Below are 25,184 nucleotides of genomic sequence, written 5' to 3' on the forward strand. Positions count from 1 at the left end.
CCCCCCCCCCCTCCTCCCGATCACAACTCTGCCATTTGTGCACCCATCACTCATTTTCATAGCCCCATCCCTCTCCCTTTCTTTCCATCTCTGTCTTTCTCTACGTAAGATGAGGACATTGCACCCCACCTCCACATGATACTTGAGCATCTGCTTCTTTCTGCCACCGGTTGTCTCCGAGGAGCTCGATGCTCATGGGGGATCTGTGTGAACTGGGTCAAAGAACCTCCTCATTCATGTACAGATGTCTGGGTTCATACAGAGGAAACAGGTCCCAAACGCATTACCATGATGAGGTGAGCAGTGTAACCATGAAATGCTAAAAACAAATTCTGCACTGGGTTTGTTGCTGAAATTGTATGTAAAAAGTAGGCCTAAGCCATTCTTATCTGCCTGAAACTGGATGTAAGGGTTGCAACAGTAAAGAAGGTCCAATATCCAAAAGTTGAGAGATTTACATTATATCTATATTGAGCAAATCTGCACCTCACGACGTGGCAGTGCCAACATTAAGTGTCACTTCGGATATAGTGTATCCATTATGCAGCAAGGCAAAAAGAAATGGTGCTTTGAGTGTTTCACATCTGACTTTCATGCAGGATGCACATGCCGTCAAAGACCTGCACTAACTTTTGCTCTTTTAATGATTTTTTTTCTTAACTTTACTCAGTTGTTGTAGTTGCTTTGCCCTTGCAATATGTCCATCATAGATAGTTTTCCATAACCACAATGATTTCGTTACCTTAGCCATACTACGTACACATAGCTGTGTCAGTATTAGACTTTTAACAGGCACAAGCAAGTATGAGCACATTTAACCTATTTCAGCTTCACTCCACTGGCTGCCCGTCCATTTTAGGATTAATTCTAAAATTCTTTTATTTGCTTTTAAAGCCTTGAATGGCCTTGTCCCACCTTACCTCTCTGAGCTGCTGCACCCCTACACCCCCAGTTGATCTCTCAGGTCAGCTGACCAGCTGCTCCTGACGGTGCCTAAAGCTGGCCTTAAGCTCAGGGGGGCGTGCGTTTGCCGTTGCAGCTCCAAAACTTTGGAATGGGCTGCCTCTGCACATTAAACAGGCCTCCTCTCTGTCTGATTTTAAAACTCTTCTTAAAACCCACCTCTTTTCTTTGGCTTTAACCTCTTCAGAGACACTTGAAAATATAGGATTTTCTCGCCTAAATTTTTACCCTTAAAAAAGTGCTGCAGGTTCCACATGCTTTGGCCCTCTGGGATGACCCTGAGTTCATTGGGAAGTTAAACACCAGGTATAGGAATGATCTTATGTGTATACCTTTACCATATGCCGGCAGTGCATTTTATTGTATTTATTTTTTTGTACCTTAAAATTGTGCTATATAAATGAAGTGGATTGGATTGGATTGGATTGGATGGAAAAAATACACTGTCCATAAGCACAATCCGGCTTTTTCAGACTTTCCAATATCAAGGTTCTTGTCATACAAACCTCTTTAAAATCTCCAAGACCATATTGTTTAATGTCATCTCATGTTTTTGTTGTTTGTGTATTGGCCATCCGCTGTAACTAAAACATCCAACCAATTAGGTCATCACAAAGTTTCCAACAATCACGCCTTGGTTTCTACTTCTCCTGTCAAATCAAACTGCCCTCCTCTCCATAATGCATAGCCCATTGCTTTAAACTTGAGATTGATCTCCCTCTGTCCCGTTTCAACAAGAAACAGATCCCATTAAATCCAAACTAAACAGTACACCATTCAGACCTAAGTGAATTGAATGTTCTTGAGTATGTTGCAATAGATCTACCTTCCCTCTCTGGCAGACCAACCATTGGTAGAGCTAGTGTTAAAGTAAAGTAACCACTGAATTACTGTTGTGTATGAGATCTATTTGACTCTCTTTACCTTAAAGCTTTGTTGAGTTACTTGTTGATATTAATTAACGTCTTGCCACAAAGCTAATTAAGACTATTCTATCAGAAGATTATGTTGTCCGGTGACACAGCTCTAACCAAGATAATTACCTCTTCTGAAGAGTATACAGTGGTGCTCATAAGTTTATATGCTTAAGTTGACTAAAAAGAGGAATAAAAAACTTAAAAATTTAGACTAATAGCCGGTTTGATTTGCATTGAGAGATGATTTTATGGATAGTGTCCCATGCTAATCTCTGTTTATGGTGAAGGGTATGTAATGATGTGGGGCTATTTAATTTAAAAGGCCAAGGGAACTTTATCAGGATGCATAGTATCCTGGATCCATGAAATAACTGGCCTTTAATAATAAAACTCTGCCTGCCTCTATGGGAATTTAACATAGGGGTATGTAGACTTATGCCCCCTGCCTTTTAAGGAAGAACATTTATTTAATTACTATACTACTACTATACTATTATTCATTCACAAAGAAAATTTTTGTCCTTTAAGGTTGGATTTTACCTCATTATTTAATTAAGGCATTAAGATAAATTTCCAAAACATGAGTTTTTTATTACTCTTTTTAGTCAACTTAAGCATGCGCATTTAACTTATTAGCACAACTTTATGTTTTTTTAATCTGTCCTCCTTGGCTACAATTAACTGCGTGAAGGAGGGCTGGGGGCGGGTGGGGGATCACATGAGGCTTTTATCATGTAGACATGGCAACAGTTTTCTTGTCATTACTTTGAATTCCTAATGGGGGGGCGACAGAAACTACGCACTATAGCTGTAACTCTTGTGGTCTCACCATGTGTACATTTCTTAGATTAATAACTGTTGTTTACCTATTGGTGTAAAAAAAGTTGTATGTACTTACTATATGTAACAAGGACCCTGATACTTCATTGTCATATGTGCACACATCTATGAGACCTGCACACAACCAAAGTGATACATGAATATATATATCCAAGCCAAACAAAAGGGCCCGCAGCAGTGTTAGTCACAGCCATGCCTTCCTGTCTTCTACTACTTTCCATTGTAAACTGATGATTTTAATTAAAGCCTTGTTTTTGCTAAACTTGCATAAAGGTTGTTGGTTGGTGGCTTGAGAAAGAACAGCCTTCCAACCACAAGAAGCAACAAATTAGGCCCGTCATTGCCAAAACACTACGGTAAAACTCTGCCGAGGGAGTTTGAGGTAAAAAGTAAAGAGTGAGACCTGACATTTCTGCAAAACCCTGCCTGTGCTACCGAGCATGCATGGGCTTGTACCTGTTGGGTTTGTCAAGTAGTGGAAAAAGAAACCTGAGCAGCTAAGGATCCCAGTGTTTAGTTGTGAACATATTCAACAACTTGCGAAACATTCTTCTGTCTTTTTGGGCAACAGAAAACACATGTTGTAAGTATGGTTTTGAGCTTTAAGAATTTCAACAAACTGGTTGTGTGGCGCTGAGAGTTTGAGATTTTTAATGTTTAACTTCCCCTCTGGTATGCCTTTTTCTTCATTAATGACAAACTTTCTCTGATCTTGCCCAGGCAAAAAGCATGTTGCTAAAATAAAACTACAATGTGTTTTGCGGATGGTTCTGTTGTGTCTGCGAGTATGTGAGCAAGTGTTTCTGATGGGGCTCCTGTGATCTCCGCAGTTTTTATTGGAAGTTTCTCCCTCTGTGTTTCTGCGTTTCTCTGTGCTTCTCAGTTTGCCTCCGGCTCTCTTTCCATTCCTTCCTTTTCTTCCAAAGAAAACATGAAAAAGGTCCAAAGATGAGTGAGAATTCTTTGAACAGAATGTGCTCTGCGCTCTATATGATGCAATTCAAAAAAATGTGTGGCTGCGTTAGGATATAGCCTTATCTCTGATGCCTTGTCCCTTACTTCTGAGGGCCTTTTTGATAGCACATCTCTTAAAAGTAAAGCTGTCGGCATTTGTGGCATTTTTAAACAACTCCATTGGATGAACTACTTTCCAGCAGTTTTCAGGCAAGTTAGCTTAATCTTTTTCCAAACTATAAGAAAATATGTTGCCCATCTATTGCTCAGTGGGAAAAAGAGCACATCAGAATTTGTGCTCCTAGAGGCAGTTCTGTTGTTTTTTTACATATTCGTGTAAAACAGGAATTCTACAAATTTTTCCCAGAATGTGCCAATGTGTGCCGCCTAGTCATCCATAGGAACTGCTTCAGGCTCCTCATGAACTACCTCCAATTGTACCATTGTTCTGCTACCGGCAATGGCCACAGTAGCCACATTTAGCAACTAAATTAGCCATGTGGTCAATGTACATTTGCAGACATGTACTTTAATTTACAGAAAACACACAAACACACCACAAGACAGTGTCTAGTCGGTCGTCATATTAGTTACTGCTCTTTTAAGGACATATCAAACCATCACATTGCACACACATCCTCACTGAATGAGCAAGAATTAGACAAAACGTGAACAGGATTCTGTTCACTAGAAACTGATAGAAAAATAATTGTCACTATATCTCTTTAAATTGTGCAATATATATTTTTGTGTCATTAAGAAACACGTGCATCACCACACACACACACACAAACACACACCCGCACACACACACACACACACACACACACACACACACACTCTGCATGACACTCAGTCAGCAGTGTTCATTTGATAACAATGAATGCTGGACTGTGGTGCCTGGAGCAGTCCTATTCCAAGTACCAGTACTGATCAGTCAGCCTAGTGCTGCTGGCCCACTGACATACCAAAAATATAACACAATGCCAATATCAAGACGCATTTTGGTTCTGTCTTACAGCGGAGTAGGGTGTTACCACGATTAGTCTCACATTGCCAAACCTTTCTCTAGATGTGTCAGCGCAGGAGTAAGGTCTGGCAACATGAATATAAATGTTAGGATAGAGAAAAAAAGCTTTGGCTTGTTTGCATTTTTTTAACCAATCACATTAGTCTTGAGAAGGCGGTAGTCTTACCAGTGTATTGCCGTGTGTATTTCGTCCACAACAATCATTATCATTTGGTTCTGAAACATTGGCAGGATGCCACTCCATCTACAGTAGCCAACAAATGTTGCTAGTAATCAAAATACCATGGAAAATCGTCCAGGAGCAATTTCTTCCGTCTGCATTTTTGTCTTGCCCTGCGTACGATGCAGCTACCACCCTTGACTTGCAAACAAATCTCCCCTGGCCTAGTCTTTTATATTCGTGTGACCAATATTACACCATGTATTTACATTACACAGGATAATACAAAAATGCACATTCTTACCGTGTGACTAGCATACCATTCCCCCTTACAGTGTGTACAGTATGTGTTTTTGGAGTTGCCACAAATCTGAGATACAAATGGCAGACCTCTGTACATACAGAAGTTGCTGTGGCATGCAGAAAATGTTTGCTTAAAATACATGTTTATATACTGCATGTCATAGACATAGTCTTGATAGTAGTTGTTATCCCATCCACACATTAGATTATGTTAAAAGCTCTTGCACATCCACTCGGGCCCGTAAGTCTGTCAGTGTAGTGTACTCTGTCAGTAGTTCTTTATTTATTTGCTCCACTTTTCAGCATGTTCACTTGCTGTAACTCCTTGTTCTGACTTATTATTATCTGAATCTCTGCCAGTGCTGCAACAACCTAATTTCCCTACAGGGATCGCTACATTTTCATCTAATTTAGGATTTCCGAACATGTAAATTGGTGACAAGGAGACATAGATAGTTTGGTTGTTAGCTGCCATGCTGAGAAATAATCAAACTAATTGTAGACAAGCTACAATTAAACTTGCAGAAAAATGATTTTTTTAACAAAGGTTAATGAACCCAACTCTCACATTGTTTATTACACAATATTAAGATAATTTCTTACACAGCTTTGTTAAAGACTTTATTCTGATCTGGAATTTTCTGGATAGCAGACCGCTGTTATGAATAACTGTTGCTATTGACACAGTTCTGATCATAGACTCTGGGGGACCATTGTTAAATCAATTAAATAAAAATACACAATATTTTGCATTGAATAAATGGTAAAGTAATATTATATATCCTTCCAAACCCAAAGTTAATATTAGAACTAGCCTTAGCTAACATGGCTATTGTTAGCCTAGCCACCGTAGCCAGTTGAACTAATCCATAACAGAGATTTATAACTTTAAACCAAGCTAAACCTACTTATTACAGTATTTTTGGCATGTTTAACAGTAGAATGCGATCACGCATTACATCAGATGAGCATGCCATATTATGTTTTCCCCATCTATAAGCTAAGTTAAAAGACTAAACGGTTTGTTGTATGAGCAAACAAGCATAAGCCGCTACGTACACGTTACAATTTCAGCCCTACTGGCTAAAGATATTGTACAACGCCAAGATTACCAATTTACTCACCTGAATACACTGTGTGTGTGTGTGCGTGTGTGTGTGTTTGTGTATAGTGATGCGAATTATCTCATCATCATTTAACTTAACAAGATTCTTTGATAATGTCCACAACTTGAGGAAACCGGATAGGCCGCTCAATCCATGCCACGATTTTTGCTGGTGGAAGGCTTCATCCCCAGACACATCTGACAGACTCCCATGCAGTTGCTCTAAAGCGGCCATTCATCGTGATGCTGGCTAGTTAGTTTCCCTTTCACCCTTGTTTATATGTTACTTTTATTGCGAGATTGTTCTAGTGGTCGCCAGTGACATTTCCATTCAAATATCAATTGACCCTGTGTTTACTTTCTTCAATGGGACAAAAAAATGAAAAGACTCAATCAAAGTTCATCTTTGGGAAGAGAGGAGATACAGGACAAGATGAAGAGACTGAGACAAAAAGAGAGAGAGAAGGTGAGACAGGAAGAGCAGGTACTTCCCACTGTGCCCAGGATAGGATCAGCATTGTGTCCTTGTGCAGCTGTTCAACACAGAAATATTACCAGATATACGTATATACTACATATAGTATTTTGTTAATTACAGTGGAATCCATAGGCTGAATTTACAGAAACACCTAGCATAAATAAAGTAATGATGATATAGTTTTATTGTAAACATGTATTATTGTATAACAATGTGTATTGGTTATGTTCGTGTAGGCTGTACGAGACAAATTTCTATAATTCAAATCCAAAATAATGCAAACATGAAGATGATATAAAGAAGGTGTATACAGTATAATTTGACTACATGAGTTTTATTTCAATTTGGCAGCTGAGACAAGTGAGGAGTTACAGAGAAAGGGACAGAGAGTGAATGCAGAGGATCACTATTAGATTTCAACGCTGTATGTAGTGTGAATAACACTGTTTTAAAACATAGTCATCATTCATTTGATCATGTTAGCCTCCTCTGTGTTTCCAGATTGTAGTTTGGATCATCCATTGCAACATCTTAGTATAACTGCTTGACAGATCATTTGATGCCCAATGACATGGATTTAAAACTATTATCTAACTGTCCAAAGGTTTTAAAATGCTTATATCATTTCTTTTCAGGGGGGAAAGGAAGGCATGCTCCCTAGTAAGCTCCGTTTTTTGACCTTGGCATTTCTAAAACCACGTGCAGGACCAAGACGCATCATTCTTATCCCTTACACATTTGTATTAAACATTAGGCAGACCATGATGTGCTGATTGAAACAAAGTAAAATTTTCCATTATTGACTTATATGTAATTACGGAAATTAAACATTTACTCATGTATTAATTATGTGACATTTCACATTTACTTTTGATGTTTTGCCACATTCTACTTCTATTTGCATTCCAATGTAAATCATTGCACTTTTTACACTACTTTATTTATTTCAAAGCTTTAACTTCTCACTTTCCAGACAAAACATGTGATCACAGTGTTAAACAAATTATATTACAGATTAATCTACAGAGGAATCTATGAGTTATTCAAATGGTAATAATAAAACACTGCACAAAGGGGAACTCCAGCATGATGAGTACTTTAATTTTTGAAATTCAATTAAATTTGACACATTGTGCTTCTGTTTTTAGTGAAATAGATAAATACAAATGCCAGGGGGCAACAGAATGAGCTGTAAACAGAATTATCATAAGCTTACGTTGATGTGGACACTGAGCAACACTAGCTTTTCCTGCTTTTTTTTGACCGCCCGATAGACTGTCAAATAGTCACTCTTCTTTTAGTTCCGCTTTGGTCTCCACCAGCTTCACTATTTAGAAAAATAGGCTCTTCAGCTGCTCAATGTTCTACTATGTTCATCTGATAGTCAGAAACGTGTCACAGTTGTCATTGTAGAAAGATTGATTTGTGCTACTACGTAATTTGTATCTCAATACGTCCGAAAATAACTTTTCAATTGCTTTTCTTGTGATATATTTTCATGTAACTGTGGTCAGGACGGAACCTACTTCCAGTACTCTCTGATACCTGGTACTCAATTAAGAGCTTGTATGTGAGTTGGAATTTATTTAATCTTCTACAATTCGAAATTTGACAAATTGAGGTGGCTCTTCGTATTTTTAATACAGTTATAACAGTTGATTTATGTCATTTAATTAAAAAGTGATCTTTGACTGACACTTTAACAGATTTTTCATTCAACATAAATACTGTAATGTGATACATAGATAAAAATTTGTATTTTTAAAATTACTTTTACGTTATCACTGAAAGGAATCCACTCTGTCCTTTACACAATGCAGTACATTCAATGAAAATTTTGCTCTGCAGGGCTCCTGTTGATGATGTTGGGGCATGGGGGGAGTCACTCGACCATCTTCTGGAGTGTAAAAGTAAGCGCTCTTATGGATTTTATTCCTCTCACTCTTTTGTCAAAAACGCTGCCCTCTCATTCTCTGTCCTCTCTTTTTTCAACCCCGCAATTCTCTTCTGCTCAGCCCTGCATATCATCTTGAATTGCCCTGAGGCTTTCCTTAAAAAATAAAATTTGTCCTTTGAGTTCATCAAATCCATTTGGAGATATATTTAAGGAGAATGACACTGGCAGAAATAAGAGGTCTAATCTGAGCTGTCATGGTATATAGGGTGATTCCTGCCATCCCTATCTCATTTATAAAGGAGGCACTCATTGATGGCTTTCACCTGACCATATTCCTGGCCTTTATTTGAAAATGACTAAAGGGGCAGATGGGTTCCTTTTCTCTTCTTTCTGCTGTCTTTCCTCTCTCATTACTTTACCAAAATGAATTCAGGTGATCTGTAATATTTCAGCCCGTTGTCTCCTGCGTGAAGATTAACTGTCCTGCAGAAGTTACATTTTCTCTTAAATCCCAGTTCCTCCATTTCCCTATGAAGGAATGCAGTGACACGCATGACAAATCTCTAAACAGTAGCAAAGACTAAATAGCTGTGCATATGGCAGGTTGCAATTTGATGGCATTCATATATCTTTACATCTGTTGTGATTTTAAAGGTTTGACTCTGTTATGATTGAAAACTCAAGATATGGGCTGAGGGAGATTTGTAGACGGGAACAAGCAGCCCCTGGACATATTTTGTTTCCTGTCAATTACTGTCAAAGCACCAGCTGTGATTTATGCAAAGCAATTTGTGTGAATAACTCTGGTGCTCCCAGTTAGTTGTTTGTCTGGGCTCCCAGAAGACACGCTAGTATTTACACGTGCATTTAAAATCACAGCTCCGTGAATACATCTGTAACAAAAGGTAATGGGTGCGAGGAGACGATAAGAAATATAGGTGTGTGCAATTATATGGTGCTGAGGCAGTGCACATCGGGATACAGGCTCTGGTTTCCAAGGTTTTGAAGGTTGTAAGCGCCTCCAGACATCCACCACAATACCCAAGACTTCTTTGGGCTAACAAGGGCTATGTTGAGGAAGCGAGAATGAGAGTGAAAGATAACAGAATGGCTTAACCTTTAGCTACTGCTCATCGCTAAAGGTGCTGACTTTCTCCTAAAATACCCAGATTTCATAAAAAGAGCAGGTTAGTTCACATTGATTTTAACCTGATTTGTGCTCCCTCATGTTATATTACCTCCAGCAAGAAGACCCAAATCTTTTTTTTATTTTTCATTGTTCCTTAATTATGATGTAGGGAAATTATATTGCTACATTTTAACCCATTTGTAGTTTTAGGATTTGATTTAATTTGTAGCTAAATTTTGAGCAAAATTAACTTAAATAAATGATGCATCTAACACAGGGCCTGTGCAGTGGACAATCTCTATTGTATTTGTATTTTCCTAAAATACATTGTTGTCTTGGTATTTATTGTAACATGTGTTACAAGCTAAATGATTGATATTAACTGTAGCCGTTCCCTCATTGAGTTACTCACTTTTCCCTACATAGTGTTTATCAAATACTGAACTATGTAGGGAACGACCAAACGAGATTTCGGACACTCACTGAAAACACATCGTTGCGTGAGGAGATGCACCCGTTATTTGTGTTACGGAGGCGGGCGTGCCCAGCATCATGTAAACAAACTGAAACAGAGATACTTCTAATATGTCCATGAAACAAAGCAAGTACACAGGAGGAAAGTAACAGGTTGTATATTGCATGTTTCATTTCCAAGGTTCAGAAAAATAGGAAAGGCCTCTCCAGTTTTCCTTTTCAGTTTTCACGGTTCTGCTTCTTCTTCTCCGGGAAAACACATCCGCGTTAAGTTGTGCCAAACAAGAGCAAAAAGTACAGTACATTGTGTGTACGCTCAAATTAACTGTGCATTATGGGTATTCTATAGTGAACTATAAAGTTAAGGAAATAACTGTGCAGTATTCGAACACCACTAAAAAATGGCAAACACACTTTATAGTGCACTATTTCCGTGATAGGGAATGGTTTCTAACACAGCTTATGTGATTGTGTCTAACAACTTTTGCTCAAGACAATTTTCCCTCGCGAGAATAAAGTGTATCTCATCTTAGGTATCTAAAACAGGCTCAATGCAAACTAAATACTCTTTTCACCAGATCTTCATCATGATCTAAAAGATCACGCATCATTTTTGTTGACGTATTTCACCACAGCAGCTTGTGCAGTTCAGCAGTTTAAAAATTCTCTGACAGCTGCCCCAGGCTCCCAATGTAGGTCTCTTTCCAGTACTACCTTCTATCTTCCACCTTTTATTTTCATGTTCTAACTTCATGTCGAAGTATTCATTCTTTATGTCTGTGACTGTAATGGTTTCCGTTCATGTAATACCACAACACAGCTGAACTTGTCTGCTGGGCTCAAAGCAGTATTAAAGTCTTTGAACTCTTTGGTAGCATTTTTGTGAATGAAAGTTGCCTAACTCGCATATCGCCCATCGTCCGATAGCACGAGATAATAGCTTGAGCAAACAAGAATAAAAAATGTTCATCTTTTGGGACCACAAAATGGAAGTTATTGCAACAATTATCATTACCATACAGAGCTTAGGTTAAGGGGAAACTATTATGCTTGTTCTGTATTTTCTGACTTAACTATAATGTTATAATGTCTGTGATTTCATGTTAAACATGGCCAAAGCTTCAAATAATGAGGGAAACGTATTTCAGAGAAATCAGCGTGAGCTAAAACTTCAGATTTCCCCACTGTCATGAATGTTCCGGTTTCAGCAGTCTTTTCTACTCTCGGCTCGGTCCAGCCTTCTCCGGCCTTCTCTGATTGGTCATTGGCCCCAGGTGGCCAGGACCGGATTTAAAAAATGAAATTTTGGGGTGTTAACATTGTTGCATGTAGCTACATGCTAACAGCAGTGAAAGATGTAATCTTGGCTCTCAATGTTGTTAATTTCTCCCCAATTTTGGCTCACATTACTGTTGAAACATGTTTCTATGATTTTTGAAGGTAGAAAGTGCTGCAATATTCTATTACTGTTCACTGTGGAAGCTTAAAAAAAAGGCGCTCCAACAGAGCATCTCAAAAAGGTGCAGCCAAAAATAAAGTGTTTTTGAACATTAAACCATGTAATCACACAATATTCTAGAATGAACCTGAAAATGCTAAATAATAGATCACTTTTATAAGCTATTATTTTTGCATTAGATTTGGTTACACATTGATACTTATTTCATAACCATATACATATTTATTGTTATTAGCTAGACACCCTGTTTTATGGTCAAAAGGGATCATTATGGGTGACTAGCCAGGTCCTTAAAACCCTTGTCATTCAACTTCAATTGGATGTTTGAAATGAATATGTCCTGTTTTCAAAGTGTTTCTGCTCCCTCTGTGCAGCAGGCCAGCTGGTGTTTGAGGACTTCTTGAGGACAGAATACAGTGAGGAGAACCTTTTATTCTGGTTGGCCTGCGAGGACTACAGGAAAATTACCAGCAAGACAAAGATGACGGTTGCTGCCAAAAGGATCTACACAGAGTTTGTCCAAGTTGATGCGCCTAGACAGGTACGGCTTTTGTAAAGTGAGACATGAATGTAGTCAGACCTGTGGAACTCTAACTCAGCCCTCAGCCTCAATTGGCAGCTTGTCAGTGTCATGCGTCCACAGTTTTCATTCCCTTTTACTATCCAACACAATGACACACAATGATTGTAGGCCACCTTTTCTTTCTTTGTTGCTCAACCCTGCTCTGTTTTTCTTTTACTATTTGAACCTGCAGTTAACGTTCTGAATGAAATACTAATGTCATATCTCTAAACAGAGAGAACTCATGAGTGAAATAAAAGTCGCTGTTTTCTGAACACAGATAAACATCGACTGTGTGACGAGAGAAGAGATCAGTGAAAACATCTCTGAGCCGGAGCCAAATTGCTTCGATGGGGCGCAGAGACTGATATACGCTCTGATGGAAAACGACTGTTATCCACGATTTCTCAAGTCAGAAATATACCAAACTCTCCTGGAACAGGCTGAACAGCCATGAAAGCAACTTGAGGGAGAAAACAAAGTGTGTCCGACGCCTCTCGGAATGAGTTAATATGCACTTCAGCCGACTCTCCTTAGAATCTAGGTTTTAACAAGAAAGGCTCGTCATGTCACGGGAAGCAGAAGTGAAAAGAGATCCAGAGCTGTCGGTATGAGGACTGACAGGATCGAAAAGCCAAACACAATCTAAATAATGTATAAAGCAGCTTTTGAAGTCAAATTTTGTTTTGATTGTTTTGTATAGCATGGGAAAGGCCTGTAAGTCAAAAAACAAGGCTTACATTAAGTTCTGAAAGGTTGACATTTGTTTGGAGAAGAAGATCTCAAATGTTTATCATTTGTGTGCACAAATTAGTCATTTGTACCATTAAATTAATTGTAGTCAAGAAATGCTTATTTAGTTCCTGCAGGGTTCAATTTCAAAAGCCCTGAGTCCTGTCAACAAAAAACCTCAACTGCCCAATGAACCTCAACCCCAATGAAATCATCAGTTAAACTTTCTAAGTTATATTTGATCTCACTATGTGAAGCACTAACAAACAACATTCTGTGTTTTGGCATGTATTCCAAAAACCTGTTATTATCCTGTTGCATTTCTGAATTATCAATTTTTGTTTGTGATTCACCGTCCTTGTTGTTTAGTTTGATACACCTCTCATGAAAGTACAGTAAGAGCAACTTTGAAGCACTGCATACTCCCTGCCCTTTTAATAAGTTATTTCAATCAGGAGAGACATGTTTGCAGATATGCAAATAAGATTTATTGTACAGCTCAAATAAAATGTAAAAAGTCTTTGGCCATTAGACTCCATTGCTATACGAGTCTTTTGTACATCTATATATAGGGATAGAGGACCATCAGACCCCCCCCCCCCCGATGGAATCTAGACACCGCTGGTGGCGACGAAGGAGCCCGAAGACCAGACCAAAGGAAGCTCCGGACCGGTCAGCTGTAGTAGAGGACTGGAGGTGGAAGGGGAGGTGGAGGGTTGCACTCTTTGCCTGCAACGACAGCTGAATAGCAAAGAGAGAAACAGTTATTTAAAGCAGGGTTGTGACTCTGTGATTGGCCCTTGCCATGGTGTAGCGATTCTTAGAACGAAGGTGAACGCCTCCAACAGCTGAGTTAGAGTTAGGTAGAGCATTGATCAAGAGTGAGGTCTTCCTGAAAGAATTTATGTTGAGCTACATTTCAATCAGGAGAGACTAGTTGCAGATATGTTACAGTTATACACAGCATGATAAAATATACATTTGTTAGGATCACAGCTGAATTGATTTAGGAGTGCATCAATTAAAAGTTAGGTCTTCCTGAAAGAATTTACGCTGAGCTACATTAGTGAGAACAAATGTTGTGTTTTGAATTAAAGCTCCACTGTGTTGTTTTTGTTGGACATGTCCTGCAGCTGTTGTGGCTGATTATGATGATTATGGACAAACACGAGTGCAGGGTACGCACATCCAAGAAATTTCTACAGGTGTTGGATTAAAAAGCAAACTCAAGCCAGAAAAACAGACAAAACATCTGCACAGTAAGCACCAAGCTAATATTGTGGTTAATTAGCGCAACATTTTGATCGAACAGAGATCTTAAGGCATTGTCAAATCCCCACCACAGAGCAGAGCAAACAATATATTAGATACAAACTCCCTCATCACTCAGGTGATATGATCCAACATATTCCTATCGCATCAAAAAGCAATGCTTGATCAGGTTTCTTTGGCACATGTTCTTGAGGCCAAAAGTCTCCTCTAGCATCATATTTAAACATGCTGCATGGGAGACATGGCATCACTTTCTGACGCTCTGGGTCAGGACATACATTTAGCAGACATGCGGCAAAAGAACAGGACAGTTAGATCTAGGAAAAGATTATAGGTGGGGTTACAAAATGCACATTTCATGACATGCGGGACAAGAACAGGAACACAAATCCAGTTTTCTTTTCTTTCATACTACTTGCTACCATTGTTGCTTTTTATGCTACATCATCCCACATCACGTCGAGCCGCTGCCCTGCCTGCAGAGTTCTATGCAGACGCCAAAAGGTGATTTTGAGAGCCACCGACCATGCATCAGTATTTCACGAGCTGGAAGTGAGAACGGGTAGTGGGATCTGTTTGATTGTGTCTCAATCAAACCGGACCAATCAGAGCTGAGCTGAACCACACTGTCTGAATCTCGGGACAAAGCATGCCTCCCTAGAAAGGCAAAAAATCCGAGATCAAAAATCAAGATAAATATATTATACATGTTATAAAAAGTCACTAAGTCAAACATTCTGTCAAATGTACAGCATGAATCACATAAATCATCCAGGATAAATGCTATATAGGGTGATGATGGGACACTGGATTTGAAACATGCCTTTGGTGTGGGAGACCCAGCTTTGATTCCCACTGTGATACATCAACCCAATGTGTCCCTGAGCAAGACATTTAACCCCTAGTTTTTCCAGAGGTGCGGAACCTCTGATATCCAGCAATCGTAAGTTGCTTAGGATAAATGCGTAAGCAAAATGACATGGAATGTACCAATGTAATATATAGAAAACTAAGAAGATGTCATGTCAATGTATATGCATACATACAACCATTTACATATTCTGGCCAATTAGTAGGATCTACTCGATTTTGTTGCTTTAGTCCTTTCCTTTAATCCTGAGTCCTCTTCTATTTTTACATGTAGTTGTTCCTGTGATAATGTTGGTAAATGCTGTGTGTGTGTGTGTGTGTGTGTGTGTGTGTGTGTGTGTGTGTGTGTGTGTGTTCATCTAAATGTCCATTCATCAGTGGAAAATTGGGGAAAACATTGGCCAGTGTTCAATTCCTGTTCTTTAAGAGTTAAAATGTGGTCAAGCCATTGTCATAACGAAGAATTTAGAAATTCCTACAGCGCAACTCCAACCCCATGAGATATTATGATCATGTCATTGTTTTAATAATTGATTTAACTAATTCATTTTTTATTATATTTTCTGTATGTGCAATCACTCATCGTCTTTCTTGAAACTTTAAAGATATGTGTTCTATTTGAAAACCCATCATGTGTCAGATGTGTTATTGTGAAATAAAGCAAAATGAGAACTGATCTCATTGGCCTTAGTGGTCTCTTTGGCTCTGAATGGGGTTTGGGTTCAGCCATGGGTTAAGGTTGAGTCAAGTTAATGTTTATTGGGCAACTGTAGTTAAAAACAGCACATTCTCACTCCCAATCGAGTCAAAAAACGACTCTTGGACAGGTGCCTTTGATGTTTGTTGTTGACTCAAAAAGTCTCCTCTAGCATCATATTTAGTCACGTTTTCTCGGGACACGTGGCGTCACTATTTGACGTTTGGACTCTAACTTTGACGTCTTATTGAGACGTGATTGGTTAGCACCTACGTTTAACTGACATGCGGTCCAAGAACGGGTTAGGTTCAAGAAAAAAGTCCTGTGTTGTGGTGGACCCATCCACCACCTCACCTGGGTTTTAGGTCTTTCACACTACTCGCTATCGTTATCGCTCTTAATACCACGTCACCCTACAGCGCTGAGGTCGAGCTGCTGCTCCGCCCAGTGCGTCCCGTACAGAAGCTAAAGATACATTTTTGCGTAGGCATCCAGCGCTGAGAGCCATTGACCAAACTTCAGTATTTTCCAAGTTGGGGGTGAGAACGGGTTGTTAAAAGGTTTGTCATCTGCACAGGCATCTGTGGCACAATCCTGTTTGTATACTACAGTTCCACCTTAAGTACCATCATCATTGTTAAATCATGGTAAAATTTATTTTAATGTCTGTTTAAAGCCAAAGGTTTGTACAGTTATTCTCATTATTATTACTGCTATTGTTGTCTTTAAACTGTCTTTTTCTTGTTCTGTACGGTATTCTTCTTGCTAAAAACGGATGCTGGAAATTTTCATTTCCTTGCAGGAGTCATCCCAAAAAGATTAACAAAGAGAAGTCTAAGTTTAAGTCTAAGGGAAGTGATACACAACAAACTGTCTGAGTTGAATATTTTATATAAGTAGATAAGTGATCTCCTCAAAGGGAGAAAAAGAAAACAATGATAACACTATAATAAATGAATATATGGGACTGAGAGTATAACGGATAATGTAAGTAGAATGTTAATTAAAGAAGTTTAGAATCTGGATTGCAATCCGCATCAGACATTTTGATATGGTAATCACATTTTATCTTATTTACAAATAAACAGAAGATAAGACTGTGGCAGTCTCCAGGAGTTTTCACAAAAAGCCTAAAAATAAGATCTGTAATATTCCCAGAAGGGAGTCCTTGCTTATCAGTAAATTAGGTTTAGTTCCATGGACAAGTATATTATGATGGTTCTTAAGATTGTCATTGTCACAGCATTGGAAAGTCTGACATCCATTTTTTGGGCTCATGAAGTGCAAACATCCGGTGGGAATGGAGTAAACTGAGGTTATTAAGCAGCATCTATGGCATAACGTTGAGATTGAGATCCACCACAAACATCATCCATCCATCATCCCCCACTCATTCCTTTGTTAACATCCCCCATTACACATGGCCTAACCCTGGTGATACTAATAACATTAACAATGGCTCCACGCTATGCACGTGTCCCAGGGAGTCATGACAAGACAAAATGTACAATACCAGGACCCTGACACTGAAGCAGCTAAATGGAATTCAGCCTTCATTGGTTTAATATCTAAACTGTGCATTTGTCTTTTTTTTCCTGTGGAATACTTTTCTTATCCTGAATACTCTAACACTGTGGTATTAAACTTTGGAGTCCACATCTTACTCCCCCTAGTCATTTTTAACCTTTTATTGAACACCGATGTGTTTTAAAATTTTTAAAAACTTTTAAAATTCACCTAATTGAAAATTATCTGTTACAATGGAAATATAATCATGCTGCCACGGCTTGAGAGAATACGAATTAAAAGAGCTTTTACACTCACACTTCGAAGAGAGAATGTTGGAACGAGTGAACATAAATGAAAAGGCTGTGGATCAGGTGGTTGAGAGGTCGCCTCAGAAGGTTGGTGGTTTGATCCCTGGCCCTGCAGACCTATGTCAAAGTCTCCTTGGGCAAGGCACTGAACCCCGAACTGCTCCTGATGCTGCGCCATCATAGTGTCATTGTGTGTCTGTCTGATGAGCAGGGGGCAGCCTCGGCCACCAGTGTATGAATGGTGAATAGTTCCTGTACTATGTAAAAGTGCGTTGAGTATGTGTTAAGACTAGAAAAGTGCTATATAAATAAAGTCTATTTACATTTACAGTCCGTAATGTGCCCCTGGCCAACAACATCATGGAATACTTCATGCTGAAATATTAAGATGAGATTAAGAATGCAAGAACAACTTCAAAGTAAAAAACACATATGATCAGGTGTTCTTTAATGTCATTGGTTTAGCTGCTAAAAGCAAAAGTCATCCCTACATTCTCTAATCGTAGCGATTTACTAACATCGTGTTGTTCAGCATTTCAACATAATTCAGTATTTGTAGAACTATTCTTTGTGCATGTTAATGTGACTTAGGCAAAGCCAAAGGATCTAGTTTGAGACCCACAGAAAACTCAGAGAATCATTAGTATGGGGTGAAACCTGAAAACTTATAGTGGGATATGAGAATTGAGACTTTTCATCATGTTTTCTGTGCCAGTACGTTTGGGGGGAAAAAACAATCATATGTTGCTTTTTTTTTTAGGGGAGATGGAAAAATGTTAACATGTTTCCTGCAATAAAAATGAATACTTTGTACAGCCACCTTTTTCTCTCCTGGCAACATATCTAAGTGAGCAACTTGAACAAATGGCAAATATTCTACATATATGAGGTGTAATAAATTCCTGTTGTTTCTGAGTTTAAGTAATAGAAATGTGAGGTTATTACCCTTTTCCACATGTCTTCTGCATGCATGTCCTCATGATATGCTGTTGATGTTGTGAGCAGGTATGAGGGTGCATGTTTCTGGCATGCGTGCATGAAACCTTTCTTAGACTTTGCACAGAGAGTTTGTATCTGCATCTGCGGACTGTAGACACTCTGTGCAAGTGATTCTGCAGAAATCTAACAGCCAATCTGTTTGGAGGTCCAGCATTATCTGATAGTATTTCTGGCCCTGCTGGAACTCAGCGTGAGCCTAATACTCAGTGATAGGAAGGGTTGGGTGGGGAAGGTCAAAAAGATGAGAGCAGAAGGAAAGAAAATAAGGAATCTGTAATTAGAAAAAAAGATTGCACAGGCTGGATGGAAAGAAAGAACCGGGGAGATGGAGGGAAGGTGCAACTAGAAGCAATGGCGTTAAGAGCATTAGGAGTAGGGAGAAAACGGTGTCAGTAATGAGGAAATGAAGGATTTGTAGAGAGAGAAAGAACAAGATGATGGGTGAGGGAGGTGAGTGTAGTAGAGGCAGGAAGGAAAGGACATAGTGGAAGAAGTGAAAAAGGAAATTAAGTCAGAATGCAAACATTGAGGGAAAGGTTGGAAAGGATGGAGGATAAAAGGGAGACAGGGAGGGATGAAGGAAGACGCGCAGCAGGACGAGGGGATGGGGAAGGATGGATGAACACGGGGGAGCGAGGGAGGGTTCGGAGGCGGTGAAGCACCAGCAGGTCAACATAATGTGAGCAGCAGAGGCGGAGATAACGCCCCAGGACTTCGGGCTCAGGGAGACACGAGTGGCAGAGATCGCAGTGGGTGGGAGATAAGGTGACTGGGTCTCTGCTGACTGCCACTAACTGTTCCTTCTTCCCTACTGGGGGGGAAAAAACTTTACACACAGAAACTCCCAAAGATGAACGCCTCCAGTGGCAAACTTTAAGATCATTAATACATGGCTTTAAAGGTATGGTAGGGGTGATAAAAACAGTATTTTTCCGTCTACTATCTTTTTATCTAAGGACCAAACAGCATTTCTCTTCCAACATCCTTCCACCTGTGCGAGAAACAAAAAGACCTGCAGCAGTTGGTGTATGTGTCTGTCATAAATATTTGACATTGTTTTCATCATGTAAGTCAAAGCTTAACACGGAAAATGTTTTTAAGATGCACGCAGACTATCAAATAGAATTCTTTTCCTCGCAGCAGAGTTGGATTGAACCTCTTGGGTTCCTGAAGTATGCTGAATACCTTAGCTTGAAAAAATAAGTCAATTAAAACAAAGGCCACGAAGAAGAATACAAGCTAGCAGACTAGGAACAAAGACAAGGAAGGATTTTGAAATATTTATGAAATGGCATTGCAAATATTTAATGTGAGAGGAAATACATGCAACAACAACAGTTTGACCTTGAGGACACACCTAGCGACATTGTGTTTTTTTTCACAAGAAAACACAATGCACTTTAGGTTAACGTGTTCATTTGTTTAAAGTCATTTATCATGCTTCCCAAACATTTTCTGGTCCCTGCTTCTTAAATGTTAAGACGTGGTCCTTGTATCTGTTATAACATAAATCAAATATTCAGACCATATGCAGGTGTGTATATGGTTTCAGACCATTAGCTGTACAGAACAAGTGTCAGACATCACCTTGGACTCTGGGAGATTGTGTTTTTTTGCATAATTTATAGATTTTTTTTTTGTCAAGAGACTGATCAAAAGCCTCTTGAAAAGAATTAGATGCAGCTTTAATTACACAACTTGTTTTTAAAACGCCTTCAGCCTTTCATGAAATGAGTTTCAGATGAGTACATGCCTGAATGCCTTGGAAACCAATGAGGGGCACTAAATGCCGCTGTAGTAGCCATCATCTCAATGATCGCTCTGACGGAGGTAATGTCTACACTCGCGCTTACTGTTTACCGTTTGAAAATGTGATAAAACATACATTTGTTAAAGAACATAAAGCACATAAGCAATATGAGAGGGAGGCCTGATTTTAACAGAGGCTCTGTGTACATAACAGGGCCTCAAGGGCAGATCATGAGTTCTGGGCCCTTATCATGTACAATTAATCAAATGAATACACACTGGAGTAGGAACAAGTTACAAAAAAACCTTTCTGGTCCTACTCTCTTTTTCTATTTTTGCACTTTTGTACTTAACCCTTGGAGGTCTAAGGGCATTTTCACATGTCTTCTTAAATTGACGTTTTTAAGGTATTTGCATTTACCCCATCCCCATGTGTTGTGTCAAAATGTTCAGAAAAAACTCAGCCTTCCATATTGTGACGCCCACATTTTTCCTAGATCAATGTGTAAAAAAAATACTTTGACCCTTAGGCTTAAAACTTTGCTTTATGAAATTCCTCCAATTTCTTTTGAAAAGAACCTTAATGTATGATGTGTTGTAGGAATTGATTCGGTGCTTGAAATTAGTTTGCCAAAGTCTTGGGTTCTTTATGATTAAAAAAGTAAATAAATGTCTGAAATAAAATGTTGCAATGTTGCTTTTTGAGGAGTGTTGTCAGACATCGTTTGGACGTGCCAGACACTCTTTCATCCTCAAAAGGTCAAAGCGGCCATATCATGCTCATTTTCAGGTTCATAATTGTATTTTGAGTTGTACATGAATAGATTTACATGGTTTGGTTTTCAAAAAATAGCATTTTTTTGTTGTACTGCACATTGCTTCAGATCCTCTTTTCATCCTGTGTGTTTGAGTCTCTGTTAGCTACAGAGTGAGACATCTCAATTCTATACTATCTTTGTTGGGAGTCGCACCAGAGACACAAAATAAACCCCAAATCCAAGAAAATAGTGTTTTTAACATAATATGGGCACTTTAAATGCCAAATAATGCAATTATTCCCTTTCATTCACATACATTATGCCCATATTTACAAGCATATACATATACACAACTGCTAACATGCTTGAATACACAAATACAAACATACATAACTACTTATACACTTTTTTTCTTTTCCAGCTTTCCAGTACCAGTGTCCATGTTTCATCTGTCGGTTAAATCAAACTGAATAATAACCCATCCAAAATATATAACCCGAGAACAATACAGTCAGTACACAATACAATACTTGGAGTCCTTCTCGTACCCATTCATTACAACAAGTGGAAGAAATGTTGCCTTTGTGGCCTCTGGTGTGCCGGGATAATTTTCCTTTTTTGACAACTTTACTCAGTAATTCAGCCTTGCCTCACACTGAACTTGGAGTACCCTCACTTGCTCTTTGTGATGCTCTTTGGATTGCATGCTCCTGATAAAGCAGTGGGTAGCCACGTCCACTAGATGGAGACAAATGTCTGGCCATATCAAATGTGCAGTAGTAGCCTCATTTGAATAATAGCATAACTACAGCAGATGGACCTGCAGGGGGAAGTGATGATGAATGCAACTAGCATAGGGAACCTTATTTTACAGGCTTCTCACTGCATTTGTATTTGTATTGTTGGGGAATTTGAACATGATGTTACATTAACATATATTGTTATTGCTGTAATTATTGCATATTAAGTAAGCTAATTATGTGCTAAATAGTAATTGACAGGTTGTTCTAAAGTCAAAACACTGTACAAATTGAGTTGATCTCTGGGTACGGGATTTTTCATTATTGCCAGGGCTCTTCATACATTCATCGATTTAAGATTGGTTGACAGAATTTGAGAAATGCTAGCCTTCATTAGTCTACACCACAGAACAAAAAACAGGAAAATGTGGTCTATGCCGGTCTGTGGTGTGTGTTCTTGCTGACAAGCAGACCAGGAATTGCAAGTGGGAGGCTTAAAGCAGGGACCTCTGTCTGGGGACAATGGACGGCATAATGGGAACCTGTCAGTCTGACTTCCCCAGAATCTATCTCTCTGCTAAAGAAAGCTGTTTCACTTCCACACGGTCTTCTGCTGAAACACTTCCAGCTCTCTGCCGGGTCAACAATAGATGGCCAAGTAAACCCCTTCTGGGAAAAAAAAAGAAAAGAAAAGAAAAGAAAAGAAAACATGTTCAAAAGCACAGATAATTACATTGAAGACTGTCCAAGACTGTCCTTAATGTTCAATATTTCCTTTTTTTTTAAACATTTCTGCCTTCACGTCCCTTTTGTGGCACAGTTCTTGCATGCTTTGTCTGGTTTCGCACTGGTTGCTCGTGTTCTGTGTTATGTTACTGTATATGTGTAGAATTTTGCCACCACTATAGTTTTAGTAAACTTTAAAGCTTCAAGATTCTGAAACATGACTGGAGAAATCAACACAAGAAATCTACAATTTGGTGCCAAACTGGGTTAATAGTAGCAGACTGGGAAAGCATGTGACGGCTATTGTTTCTTTTATTTTTGCTTATCAAATACCATTCTCTGTAGCTGAATTGTCAGCCTGTGTTTACTTTGTAGGATTCATATGACGGTATGGTGTTTTCCCAACAGACACCTGTTTTCTGCATTGAATATAACTCACAAAACAGCATTTTTCAATTGCTTCAGAGTATGAAAGCGATACTACAACAAAATAACACAAACAAACAGAATTCCTTTCTGTTCATTTTAGAAATGGGATGCCTTGATGTAGAAAAGAGTACTGGAAGTCCTCCCTTCCTGCCCTTCAGCTGGCCACTCACTTGCACTTGTCACTCATACAAATGAGATCCTAACTCTGCCGCGCGTGAGTTAAAATCCCATTTCAGGGACCAGAGGGATTCAGGCATGGCCAGTGTGTGTTAGAGCGATACAGTGTCAGACCGACACTAACTGATTACCATAGCTAGTATGCCTCATAAAAGCTCAGCGAGATCAACAGAATATAATCTGTGTGCTTTCCCTCCAACTCTCCCTCCATTTGCAGCACTGGAATGCGCAACCCAGAGCATGATGGGATGGCAAGCGCTTAATTATTCCCGGGACCCAATTTGTTTTGGGTTATCGGCATTCACATGGCTTCAATTTCCATGAGTAAACACAGACTCTGGGAACATGGGTTAGGTGTCCTTACACCATCTCTTCAGAGAAAATAGTCCCTACAGTAGATCATGTGGCTTTTTAAAGGCCTCTTCCTAATGATAGGCTTGTGTATGATGACTCAGATAGCAGAAAGTCTTGTCTCCATTTACCTGATTCACACACGCACACTAGTTGGCGCCAATTTTAGTTTAGTCTGCATTTGGTTTAAAATTTAAAAAAAGGTCAGTCACATCAGATTCCTACACTGCCCACTACACTTTATTGTCTTTTTGACCTTTCAACAGCTGCATGTTCATTAATTGTTTATGGTTCATTGAACAAAACACTGTTTAAACCATTTTATAAGGAAGATCTCTGAAGCTATTTAGATTTTTACAAAAGTATCTATTTACATGCAGAAAGCAATGTGCAATATGTAGATACGTATGCGTGTTGATAATTCTTAATTTGATAACTAAGCGGTAGACCGGTCACAAATCCAAGAAAAGTGAAAGTGCCATGCTTTTGTTCTCCATGCAGTATACTATTGCTGCTGTAAGCATTCATATCACACAAAGCATACTTCCCGTCAATCAGCCAGACCTGGTCTGATGAAATATGTCATGATTTTCCATTATTTTGTAACGCTAATGTCACAACAAAGCTTCTGAAAACATCCAGAAGTTGGTGCTACATGATAGCCTGCTGAAAGGGGGGTATTACTGGCAATCAGGGGAATTATGGTTTCGTGAACACACTGCCAAATAATACAAAACAGATAATGCCAGAAGACAATGGATGAATTGTGGACATTACATAAGTTGTTGGCTAGTGTGCTGTCATGGCAAATGGTCACATGACCTATTAATGTTTCCACGATGATTATCCAAAACAAGAAGATACTGAAACCTGGAATCTTTTTTTTTTTTTTTTTAAGTGGCAGACTGAGCGCATAGAAAATGTGTTGTATTTAGAATGTGAAGTTTTAGCAGAAGTACATACTGATTAAAGAATGTGAAATAAATAAAGTGCTATCCAAAGGATATTTATGTTAAAATAATTGTACAATTGTATTGTGTGTTTGGTTATTATCTGTGCATATACTGGCGCATGTCTAATGAGTACCTAATTTTTTTGTAAGCACAGTGTAGTAGATTGTGTTCTCAGATGACTCATTTGGTTTTTTCTTCTTCATGCATGTCAACAGAGAACAGAGTGAGCTATTCATACTGTAACATCTTTTATGAAAGTGCATTGGTCCGTCAGTGCGCTTTTTCCACATCATCTGGAATAAACTGGGACTTGGATGCAAAATTCTTAACTTTTAGAATAATAAATCATTTTTGATGCAAAAGAGTAATGGACAAAAAGATCTGAGTTTTCCGTTTAAGTCACATGATACAGTGGCCATATTTAATGGGTGCTACATTCGTTTGTTTTTTATGATACAATTATTTAGTTGCATGATGTTGAAGTGTATAATTTCCAATCTGCCTCTAAATATACACATAATTAAAGTCTGAAAGATACATTCCCAGGTATTTTTATATCATGAGTTATCATTGGTAAGCATGTCTAAACAGATACAGTATGTACTACTTTTGTTATGTTTCTATATTATTTTCAGCCATCATT

At 38.8% G+C, this 25,184-nt stretch overlaps 1 protein-coding gene across 2 annotated transcripts; it reads left to right on the plus strand.

Moving 5' to 3' along the window:
- Positions 1–3,136: 3,136 nt before the first annotated feature.
- Positions 3,137–13,504, plus strand: LOC117950040 (regulator of G-protein signaling 21-like). 2 transcript variants are annotated; one of them, XM_034880716.1, is made up of 6 exons: positions 3,137–3,303; positions 6,649–6,738; positions 8,265–8,320; positions 8,599–8,660; positions 12,084–12,250; positions 12,552–13,504. In XM_034880716.1, exons 2-6 carry the CDS (start codon positions 6,652–6,654, stop codon positions 12,726–12,728), a joined length of 549 nt encoding a protein of 182 aa, XP_034736607.1. In that variant the 5' UTR covers positions 3,137–3,303; positions 6,649–6,651; the 3' UTR covers positions 12,729–13,504. The 2 variants fall into 2 exon arrangements, with proteins under 2 accessions (XP_034736607.1, XP_034736608.1); XM_034880717.1 differs by lacking the exons at positions 6,649–6,738; positions 8,265–8,320 and having other exon boundaries at positions 3,151–3,303; positions 12,552–13,502.
- Positions 13,505–25,184: the final 11,680 nt, after the last annotated feature.

Source organism: Etheostoma cragini, chromosome 9, assembly GCF_013103735.1.
Source record: "Etheostoma cragini isolate CJK2018 chromosome 9, CSU_Ecrag_1.0, whole genome shotgun sequence".
Lineage (NCBI taxonomy): Eukaryota > Metazoa > Chordata > Actinopteri > Perciformes > Percidae > Etheostoma > Etheostoma cragini.